General features: G+C 46.3%; 1 protein-coding gene across 3 annotated transcripts in view; it reads left to right on the top strand.

Annotated features, from left to right (window-relative positions):
• Positions 1-8,715, top strand: part of LOC137353225 (transmembrane protein 229B-like) — a 39,566-nt gene extending 30,851 nt beyond the window's left edge. For all 3 annotated transcript variants that reach the window (XM_068019301.1, XM_068019302.1, XM_068019303.1), the window contains exons 2-3: positions 2,074-2,173; positions 6,616-8,715. In XM_068019301.1, the coding sequence (XP_067875402.1) occupies positions 2,141-2,173; positions 6,616-7,161 (579 nt within the window). In that variant the 5' untranslated portion in view covers positions 2,074-2,140 and the 3' untranslated portion in view covers positions 7,162-8,715. The remainder of the gene's footprint in view (positions 1-2,073; positions 2,174-6,615) is intronic.
• Positions 8,716-11,995: the final 3,280 nt, after the last annotated feature.

Raw genomic sequence — 11,995 nt, 5'->3', positions numbered from 1 at the left:
TTAAAACAAAGGCTCATTTCTTTAAAGGACAGTCAATTTTTTTCATAACTCTTCAGAGTTAGTTCATAGTTTGTATCGTTGCACTTCCGGTGTGCCTGACAAATTTAACATAACTTCCTTGCCTTTGTACTCAATGCTCTTATTGTTAAAGCCCTGGATACTGTATGCTTTATTAACTGCTCTCTCAACTTGTCCTGCCACCTTCAATGGTTCATGCACATATACACCCAGGTCTCTCTGCTTCTGCACCCCTTTTAGAAGTGTACCCTTTATTTTATGTTGTCTTTCTGCGTTCGTTCTACCAAAAGGTATCACACTTTCTCATTAAATTTCATCTGCCACTTGTCCTCCCATTCCACCAACCTCTCTATCCTTTTGAGGTTCTACACTCTCCTCACAGTTCATGATATTTCCAAGTTTCCTATTGTCCATAAATTTTGCAATTGTGCCCTGTACACTAAGGTCTAAGTCATTAATATAATTCAAGAAGAGCAGGGGTCCTAGCACTGACCCCTGGGGAACTCCATTATTAACCTTCCTCCAGTCCAAAAACAGCCATTAACTACTACTCTCTGTTTCCTGTCACTCAGCCGATTTTCTATCCATGTTGCTTCTGTCCCTTTTATTCCATGAGGTTGCATGGATTTGAGTTCTGGGTTTGGTGGGGGTGGATTGAGTTCCTGGTTGAGTTGGATGGATTGAGTTCTAGGTTGGGTGGGGGTGGGATGAATTCCAGTTTGGTGGGGGTGCGTTTGTGTTGCAGGTTGGGTTGGTGTTCTGGGTTGGGTGGGGTGGGTTCCGTTGCAGTTTGGATGAGGATGGATTGAGTTCTGGGTTTGGTGGGCGTGGGTTTGTGTTCCAAGTTGAGTGGGGGTTGGTTGAGTTGGGTGGAAGTGGGATGAGTTCAGGGTTTGGTGGGGGTGCATTTGTGTCCCAGGTTGGGTTGGGGTGGGTCGTGTCCCAGATTGAGTTGGGGTGAGTTAGTAATGTTCCCTGCTTGGAAGCTTCTGTTCCCTTGTGCTGTGCTGGATTTGAGTTCCTCTTTGAATTAACAGCTGATGGGTGCCATGCAATATCTCATCACACCATCAACATAATAACTCCACTGCTGTAGAAATACTTGGCACTATTTGCAAAGTCTTAAAATAATTACCTAGCTACAGACTAACTACAAAGCTTGCTTGGTATTTCTGGAGAATAGGGGGGGAATTTTATGCTCCCTTTCCCCCCCCGCCCATGGCGGGTTTGGAGGCGGGGAGAGCATAAAATCGGGTGGGATGGAGCGGGGCGGGGGCACTTTCCTGCCTCCGCCAAAATTTAGTCTGGGACAGGAAGGCCTGTGAACGGTCTTCCCGCCCGACACCAATTGAGGCCTTTAACTGGGCAATTAATCCCCAATTAAGGGCCTCATCCCGCCACCGCTGCAATTACCCGTGCAGCAGGCAGTTCTGACGCCGCACAGGAAGCACGGCAGGAAAAACCGTGCGGGCTGCTTCCCGGCACTCGGGAGGGGGGTACCTCGTTAAAAGGCACTTAGTGCCTGAACGAGGAACCCGGCATTGGGAAGGGGGGGGTGCCCACTGAGTGCCAACACCCTGCCGTACTAGCGACGCCCCCTCCCCCACACCCGTAACCCCGCGTGACCCCTCCAACCCTGACCTACCTGTCCTCTGGGTCCAGCGCTGCTCCTGGGATTCCAGTAGGTGCTGCTCAGTGGAAGAGCTGCTGGCCTCTGATTGGTCAGCAGCTCTCCAAGGGCAGAACTTCTGGCGATGGGGTCCTTGATCCTGTGGAAGGCCCGCCACTGTCCACTTAAGTGCCTGATTGGCAGTAGATTCAGCGGGCCTTCCAGAGAAGAGGCGATGCGGGGATTTCGGCGTCGCTTTTTTTGGACGTCGAGACCCCCATCGTCAGGATAAAATCCCAGCCCTTGTGTGAGCCGTAAGATAATTCTTGTCATTAAAGTACAAATTTTGGCTGTAAAGTGCTTTGGGATGTCCGAAGGTTATGAAAGACTATATATAATAATTTCAGATCTTTTTTACAGTCCTTGTTTTGACCCATTTCCTACAGGTGAAAAGCTGAATTCTCGACTCTTGTACCACCCAGTCAGAGAGCACATTCTGGGTCAGCAACCGCAATGGATTTGAACCTAGGTCACAGAAGGAAAAAGGTAAGATTTATAAAAATCTCAACTTATTTATTTCCCTGTAAAAATTTATTATCTACCTAAGTTATTAAAAACGTCATTCTGCATACACTGCCAATGCTCATGTTTATAATAGAAACTGCCTATGTAAACGTCACGCTGTAATGATGCCTCCTGCTCACGGTGGCGCTGTATCACCTCAGTTTGTGCCTGTACAAGCTGAGAAACTCCTATTCTTACCTTTCAACATCCTAAGTTGTCATGGGTTTTGCTATTCAGTTATTAATAAGTTAAAATAAAAGCCTTATAGAAAAATAAGGTCAGAATGTCTGACTTTAAAATGGGGCTAGAGTCACACCTGGGAATCTGATCCAATTATCCCCTCACCCTCTCGCCGTATTTCACCTGAAGGCCGTATTCAGTCTTGACTTCCATGTACTTTGCCCCGGGAGACTGACAGATAAATATATAAAAGGCTTGTTTCTCATGAGTGAGTGTAACACTTCACGATGTCGAAGTATATAAGAGGAAAAAAAACATTTGTGCTGGTTTTCTTAGAACTGGAGCTGAAAGTTTATAAGTGCCTGCCAATTTACAATCTTCCCCCACCAATAGCAATAGATAATACAGCATCTACAGCAGAGCAGGGGTGCTGACAGCACAACAACAACTTGTATTTATGTAATGCCTTTTATGTAGTAAAGCATCCCAAGGCGCTTCACAGGAGTGTTATGAAACAAAATTTGACACCGAATCACATTAAGAGACGATAGGAAATGTGACCAAAAGCTTGGTCAGAGAGTTACATTTTAAGGAGGTGGAGGTGTTTAGGGAGGGAATTCCAGAGTCTAGGGCCGAGGCAGCTGAAGGCAAGGCCGCCATTGGTGGAGCAATGAAAACTGGGGATGTGCAAGAGGCCAGAGTTGGAGGAGTGTAGAGATTTTGAAGAGTAGTAGGGCTTGAGGAGGTTGGGAGGGAGTGAGGCCATGGAGGGATTTGAAAACAATGATGAGACTTTTTAAATTGAGGTGTTGCTGGACCGGAAGCCACTGTAGATCAGCGATGGTGATGGGTGAGTAGAGTTTGCTGTGAGTTAGGATGCAGGCAGCAGAGTTTTGGATGTGTTCAGGCCTACAGAACGAGTAAGATGGGACGCTGCCTAGCTGTACTTTGGAATAGTTTTTGGAGGTAACAAACACATGGATTAGGGTTTCAGCAGCAGTAGAGCTGAGACTGGGGTGGAGACAGGCAATGCTATGGAGATTGATGTAGGCAGCCTTGGTGATGGAGCAGATGCGTGGTGGAAATCTCATCTCGGGGGGAAAAAATAGGGTGCCAGCTTTGCGAACGGTCTGGTACAGCCTTAGATCGTGGCCAGGACCAACGACAGTGGTTTCCGTCTTCCCTGTATTTAGTTGGAGCAAATGTCTGCTCATCCATTACTAGATGTCAGATAAGCAGGCTGACAATTTAGAGACATTAGAGGGGTTGAGGGAATTGGTGTTGAGGTGGAGCAGGGTGTCGTGGTACCTGATGTGTTTTCAGATAATGTTGCCGAGGGGCAGCATGTCAGAAATAGGAGGGGCTGAAGGATAAATCCTTGGGGGCCCCAGAGAGAATGGTATGCGCGCACAAAGTGAAGCCATTGCAGGTGATTCTCAAGCTATGACTCAATGAATAGGAATTGACCCAAGCGAGCACAGTCCCATCCAGCTGGACGATGGTGGAGAGGAATTAGAGGAGGATGTGTGCCCAACCGTGTCAAAGGCTGCAGACAGTTTGAGAAGGAAGAGGAGAGATAGTTTCCGACGGTTTGATGCTTTTCAGACTGGGAGGCCATTTCGGGCTTTCAGTCATCTTGATGTTGTTAGCTGACGAGTTCTCGATGAACTAAATGACAGGAGGCTATCGAATGGATAACCAAATTAGACATCCCATAATAAGCTTTTCCTGTCATAGGAAAGTAGGAGTAGTTTACCACTGTCACAGTGACATAGAATGCCATTTTTGACTTTGATTAAGGGCTCTTTCAGTGCCGTGACAGGGGTAGTAACCTGATTGGAGAGATTCAAACATGGAGGAAAGATGTGCCTGGATTTGGAAGGGAACAGCAAATTCAACGACTTTGGAGAGGAAAGGGAGGTTGGAGATGGGGCAGTAGTTGCAAGGTCAGAGTGGGTTTTTTGAGGAGTGGGTGCTGATGACAGAATTGAAGGGGAAATGGAGCTGTTAATATAAACTAATATGGGAGGCAGAAAGGGAAGTTGGTTGGTCAGCAGTTTAGAGAGAATAGGGTCAAGGAGGCAGGTGGTGAGTCTGATGGACAACGTGAGCTCGGAAAGGGAATGAGGGTAGATAGAAAAGAAATTGGAGCCCGGGATACTGACGGGACGGAGCCCAGGATACTGACGGGACGGAGCCCGGGATACTGACGGGACTTTACTGATGATTGAGAGTAGACTGATGGGGCGGTAATTGGCCGGGTTGGACTTGTCCTGCTTTTTGTGTACAGGACATACCTGGGCAATTTTCCACATTGCCGGGTAGATGCCAGTGTTGTAGCTGTACTGGAACAGCTTGGCTAGGGCACAGCAAGTTCTGGAGCACAGGTCTTCAGTACAATTGCCGGAATATTGTCAGGGCCCATACCCTTTGCAGTATCCAGTGCCTTCAGTCATTTCTTGATATCATGCGGAGTGAATCGAATTTACTGAAGTCTGGCATCTGTGATGCTGGGGACTTCAAGAGGAGGCCAAGATGGATCATCAACTCGGCACTTCTGGCTTCAGATTGTTGCAAATGCACAAGTCTTCTGCACTGATGTGCTGGGCTCCCCCATCATTGAGGATGGGGATATTTGTGAAACCTCCTCCTCCGGTTAGTCGTTTAATTGTCCACCACCATTCACGGCTGGACATGGCAGGACTGCAGAGCTTAGATCTGATCCGTTGGTTGTGGGATCGCTTAGCTCTGTCTATCGCATGCTGCTTATGCAGTTTGGCACGCAGATAGTCCTGGGCTGTAGCTTCACCAGGTTGACACCGCATTTTGAGGAATGCCTGGTGCTGCTCATGGCATGCCCTCCTGCACTCTTCATTGAACCAGTGTTGATCTCCAGCTTGATGGTAATGGTAGAGTGAGGGATATGCCGGGCCATGAGGTTACAGATTCTGGTTAAGTACAATGCTGCTGCTGCTGATGGCCCACAGCGCCTCACGGATGCCCAGTTTTGCATTGCTAGATCTGTTTGAAATCTATCCCATTTAGCACTCAACATGATGGACAGTATCCTCAATGTGAAGGCGGGACTTCGTCTCCACAAGGACTGTGCGGTGGTCACTCCTACCAATATTGTCATGGACAGATGCATCTGCAGCAGGCAGATTGATGAGGACCAGGTCAAGTATGCTTTTCCTTTTTGTTGGTTCTGTCACCTCCTACTGCATACACAGTCTAGCATCTATGTCCTTTAGGACTCGGCCTGCTCGGTCAGTAGTGGTGCTACTGAGCCACATTTGTGATGGACATTGAAGTGCCCCACTCAGACTACATTCTGTGCCCTGACCACCCTCAGTGCTTCCTCCAAGTGGTGTTTAACATGGAGGAGTACTGGGGGGCGGTAGGTGTTATTCAGCAGGAGTTTTCCTTGCCCATGTTTGACCTGATGCCATGAGTCTTCATGGGGTTTGGAGTCAATGTTGAGGACTCCCAGGACAATTCCCTCCCGACGGTATACCACTGTGCCACTGCCAGCCGGTGGATATGACTATGTCAGACTGTTGCTTGACTAGTCTGTGGGACAGCTTTCCCAACTTTGGCACAAGCCCCCAGATGTTAGCAAGGAGGACTTTACAGTGTCGACAGGGCTGGGTTTGCCATTGTCGTTTCTGGTGCCGAGGTCGACGCCGGGTAGTCTGGCCAGTTTCATTCTTTATTGACTTCGTAGCAGTTAGACACAACCGAATGGCTTGCTAGGCCATTTCAGAGGGCATTTAAGAGTCAACCACATTGCTGTCGGTCTGGAGTCACATGTCGGCCAGACCAGGTAAGGACAGCAGATTTCTTTCCCTAAAGGACATTAGTGAACCAGATGGGTTTTTACAACAATCGACAATGGCCATCATTGGACTAGCTTTTAATTCCAGATTTATTAATTGAATTCAAATTCCACCTTCTGCTGTGGTGGGATTCGAACCCATGTCCCCAGAGAAATACCCTGGGTCTCTGGGTTACTAGTCCAGTGACAATACCACTATGCCATCGTCTCCCGGGGTGTGGGTTTTTGGGGTGTGGGCCGTGGGCCTCTCTGATTTTGGGGTTCTGGGGTGTGGGTGTTTGGGTTTTGGGGTATGAGGTGTGGGCCTCTCTGGCTTTGGGGTTCTGGGTTGCGGACCCTTCTGATTATGGGGCGTGGGGTGCTGGTTCTATCTAACACTGCTGCAAATAACCTTGATCTCTTCGTTCAGGTCTGTGTGCCGTTTCGGGATGGCGGGAGGATGATGGGAGCTGTCGAGCCCCTCAGCGCCCTGTCCCGCTGGTACCTTTATGCCATCCACGGTTATTTCTGTGAGGTGATGTTTACAGCCGCATGGGAGTTTGTTGTCAATTTCAACTGGAAATTCCCAGGAGTCACCAGTGTATGGGCTCTTTTCATCTACGGCACCTCCATCATGGTCGTGGAACGAATGTACCTGTACCTCAAGGACCGATGTCCTAGCGTGGTGAGGTGCCTCATCTACACCCTCTGGACCTACGTCTGGGAGTTCTCGACTGGATATATATTGCGACAGTTCAATGCCTGCCCCTGGGACTATTCCCAGTTTGATTATGACTTCATGGGGTTAGTGACACTGGAGTACGCATTCCCCTGGTTCTGCGCTTCCTTCATTGTGGAAAAGCTGGTGATCAGGAATACCCTGCGTTTGCGTTTTGATGAGAATGGGGAACCACGAACCCCAACTATTGCCCCAGCCACACTGTGGAACCACTTGAAGCTGAGGAAGGAAGAGTAGAGGAGTCGTTCTCCGTTCCGTTTACTGCCTGCTTGAGCTTGGAGTCTTCCTGTTTACATTTCCAAAGTTGGGAACAAGCAATTGCAATGGGACCTCAAACCAGTTAACAAAACCGTTTAGTTTTGTACTCTTTCCTTTGCAGTGACGGAGAAGCCTTATCAACGCGTTCGGACTCCAGCACAGTGCAATCTGGTTTAAGTGCACTGTTACAACTACACTGCTCACTGTGGTGTCCTCACTCCCAATGCACATACTATCCATTGTCGAGTATTTTCTCCTCACCAACAGTAGCTCAGGCTGGGGTGACCAAGTATTTATAAAGACTTTGTTCAGTTCTTGAAATCTCCGAGATCTACCAAACCACCAACAGCCCCTGCATGCTACAGTATTTTTATGCTACTTGTTGCTTTTACAAGAGGGTTGTGTGAACGACTGTACTTACTTGTGCAAAATTCACAGTGACTGTCCATGGTGACACTTTCAGTACTGTTTCATCAGTTTACAAAAAGAAGGGGTCCAGATTGGAGGCTCCCCTGTTGTTCAGGAGGGTGCAAGGGGAACAGTTGATAGTTGGGGTAAATGTCTGTCCACGAGGAGAATAAGATTATTATGGAAGGCACATTGTGTGTGTTAGAGGCCAAACATGTGACTGAAATGCATGTACCCTATTATTATCATCCAAGGGCTGCTCTCAGTTCCAGATCCAACTTATCCATTTCTGCTCTGTGTCATTATAATAAAAACCCATCCAGTTAAGGAAATCACGGGCACTTTCTGCTTCCAGGATTCACCCATCCTCTACTGAAAGCACTGTCTCTCACTGGGGTACGGGTTCCACAGATACTGACTCTCACTGGGGTACTGGTTCCACATACGCTGACTCTCACTGGGTTACGGGTTCCGCAGACACTAACTTTCACTGGTGTATAGTGCCATAGACAGTCAGTCACACAGGCGTACAGTCTCCACAGACACTGATGCTCACTGGAGTAAGGGTTCTGTAGTCACTGACTCTCTCTCGGGTACGGGTTCCACAGACGCTGACTCTCACTGGTGTATAGTGCCATAGACAGTCAGTCACACAGGCGTACAGTCTCCACAGACACTGATGCTCACTGGAGTAAGGGTTCTGTAGTCAATGACTCTCACTCAGGTACAGGTTCCACAAACACCGACTCTCACTCAAGTATGGGTCCTGTGTGCTTCACACTCTGCTGCTTTGGTTTTTGCTCATGTGTGTGTCCAGACACTGGGTGTCAACATGCCTTTGTTTAGGCCCAGGTGTTCACAGCTGACATTCTCACACACACTTTCCAGTGGGGGAAGTGGGGGAGCATTGGTTAGCAATCAGGAACCTCAGGATGATGTGACCAATGCTGGAGTCTTACCAGTCTTAGCTCATGCAAAGTGCAGCCAATTTTCATTGGATGGTGGAAATGAATTCGATAGTAGCTTCCATTTGCATTGCAAATCCTAAACACACATTGTATAAAAAAGGATTTTCCTCCTGTCGCTTCTGGATCTTTTGCCAATCACCTTAAATCAGTGCCCTCTGGGTATCGAACCTCCAACCATGAGAAACAGTTTCTCTTTATTTATTCTACCTAAATCTTTCATGATTTTAAACACCTCTATCTAATTTCTTCTAAGCCTTCTCTGCAATGCTTCATCCCTGGAATCATTTTAGTAAATCTGCTCTGTAACCATCTCCATGTTCTTCTAATGTGTGGTGCCCAGAATTGGACACAATACTCCAGCTGGGGCCCAGCTAATGTTTTATATCGATTAAGCACAAGTTCCTGGCTTAAGTACTTTATGCCTCTATTTATAAAGGCTACCTTCAAAAATCTCTGCCCTTGGTTTCCCTTTAAAATTGTACCATTTAGCTTGTATTCTCTCTCCTCATGCTTCCTGCCAAAATGCATCATCTCACACCTTTTGTGTTGAATTTCAGCTGCCATGTGTCTGTCCATTCCACCAGTCTATGTCCTTTTGAAGTCTATTACTATCTTCCTCACCTTCTACTACACTTTCATATCATCTGCAAATTTCAAAATTGTGCCCTGTGTCCCCAAGTCCAAGTCATTAATGTATATCAAAAACAGCAGTGGTCCTGGTTCTGAACACTGGGGAACACCACAGTATACCTCCTTCCAATCCAAAAAACAGCCAAAAATTCACCACAACTCTGTTTTCTATCCCTTAGCCAATTTTGTAGCCATGCTGCTACTACCCCTTTTAACTCATGGGATTCCATTTTAATAACACGTCTATTATGTGGTACTTTATTAGACGCCTTTTAAAGGTCCATAGATACAACGTCAACTGCACTGTCTTCATCCACCCTCATCAATAAACTCAATCAAGTTAGTCAGAGGATTTTCCCTTAACAAATCTGTGCTGACTCTCCTGTATTAGTCCTTACATAGAGTCACTTACGGCATGCAAGGAGGCCATTCAGCCCGTCAACTTCATGCTGGCTCTGCATGGAGCAATCCAGTCAGTCGCACACCCCTGCTCGATCCGTAGCCCTGCAAGTTTATTTCCTTCAATAGGCCATACAGTTTCCTTTTGAAATCATTGATTGTCTCCACTTCCACCACCCGTGTGGGCAGCGAGTTCCAGGTCATTACCACCCGCTGTGTAAAAAACGTTCTCATACTCCCCCTGCATCTCTTGCCCAAATTGTTCAATCTGTGTCCTCTAGTCTTTGTACCATTAGTTAATGGGAACAGTTTTTCCTTGTCTAACTTATCTAAGTCGCTGACATAATCTTGAACACCTCTATTAAATCTCCCCTTAATCTCCTTTGCTCGAAGGAGAACAGCCCGAGCTTTTCCAACCTAACCTTGTAACTAAAATGCCCCATCCCTGGAACCATTCGGATAAATCTCCTCTGCACCCTCTCAAGGGTCCTCACATCCTTCCTAAAGTGTGGTGACGGTAACTGAACGCAATACTCCAGTTGGGGCCTAACCAGAGCTTTATAAATGTTCAGCAAAACTTCCCTGCTTTTGTACTCAATGCCTCTATTTATGAAGCCCACGATTCCATATGCTTTACTAACCACTCTTACAATATGTCCTGCCACATTCAAAGATCAACGCTCATATACCCCCATGTCCCTCTGTTCCTACACACTCTTTAGAACTGTGCTATTAAGTATAAATTGCCTCTCCCTATTCCTTCTGCCAAGATGCATCACCTCACACTTGGCAGTATTAAATTCCATCTGCCACTTGTCTGCCCATTCTGCTAGCCTATCTATATCCTGTTGCTTGTCCAAGTGGCTGTTAATTTTTTCCCAGATTATTGTTTCTAAAAGCTTCCCCACCACTAACATTAAACTGACTGGCCTATAATTACCAGATTTATCCTTTCCTTTTTTAGAACAAGGGTGTAACATTTGCAATCCTCCAGTCCTCTGGCACCACCCCTGTATCCAAGGAGGATTGGAAGATTGTGGCCCGCACTTCCACAGTTTCTACCCTTAGTACTCTCAGCTACCTTGGATGCATCTCATACTGATCGGCTGACTTATCCACTTTAAGTGCCTCCTCTTTATTTATTTTTATTTTATCCGATACCTCAGCAACCTCCTTGTTTACTATAGCTTTGGCAAAGTCTTCTTGGTAAACACAGATGCAAATTCTCATTTTGTACCTCAGCCATACCTTCTGCTTTCATGCAGTAGATCTTCATTTTGATCCCTCTGACAACCTTTTTATTGTTAATATGCTGATAAAATGTTGGCTGCAAATCAAAATCAGAGTAACATGGTGGGGAGTGAGTAACAGAATGGAATCTATGACTTTTGAGTGGTTAATGTATCAAATATTGGATACCCAGTAGTGAGTTACAGGCTGGAATCTAATCCTGGGGTTTGAAGGGGTTTATTATATAGAATAACGGATATCCAGGAGCGAGCCACAGACTGGAATCCAGGCAGAGGGTTTGGTTGGTTTATATATCGAATACAAGGCACCTGGGAGTGAGTTACAGGCTGGAATCAAATTGAGGGGTTTGGAGACTATATATAGAGGTGAGAGTGACTGCCCTTGACATCAAGGCAGCATTTGACCAACTGTGGCATCAAGGAGCCCTAGCAAAATTGAAGTCAATGGGAATCAGGGAAAATTTTTCCATTGGTTTGGGTCATACCTAGCACAAAGAAAGATGGTTGTGGTTGTTGGAGGACAATCATCTCAGGCCCAGGCCAAAGCTGCAGGAGTTCCTCAGGGTAGTGTCCTAGGCCCAATCATCTTCAACTGCTTCATTTAATGACCTTCCCCGCATCATTAGGCCAGAAGTGAGATGTTCGCTGATGATTGCACACTGTTCAGTACCATTTGCAACTCCTCAGATACTGAAGCAGTCCGTATCCATATTGTTACAACCAGAAAGGGGTCTAGGGGTTCCCTCTCAGCCTTTGCCTGGTTTAAACATAACAGGGTTTAATTTTTAAAACACCATGTTTTTAGCTCCCCCTTCAGTGAATCCTTGTTCACTGCTCTCTAATTGTCAGGCAAAGAAATCAACTAGACAGGTTTTCTTAGATTTAAACAAAAAATGTGGAAGATTATTAACCTTAAAACTCTAATTTGGTTAAAATGACCAGCACGGATACACAATAAACATACACGCAGATAGAGACAGAAAAGTAGAAAGAATAAAGGGGAAAAGTTTGAAGCAATAGCTGGGGTTTATTTACTGTCCTTTGAGTTCGATGTAGAGTCTTTGCAGTTAAATCTTGTCATTTTGTTGTGGATGCTATCAAACTTGTTTCGATGTAGGAGTTTTCTCTCTTGAGGTTTAAGTGTCTTCAGTGGATCTG

The sequence above is a fragment of the Heterodontus francisci genome, chromosome 40 (assembly GCF_036365525.1).
Source record: "Heterodontus francisci isolate sHetFra1 chromosome 40, sHetFra1.hap1, whole genome shotgun sequence".
NCBI classification, from domain to species: Eukaryota; Metazoa; Chordata; class Chondrichthyes; order Heterodontiformes; family Heterodontidae; genus Heterodontus; species Heterodontus francisci.
This window is presented reverse-complemented; position numbering and strand designations above follow the sequence as displayed.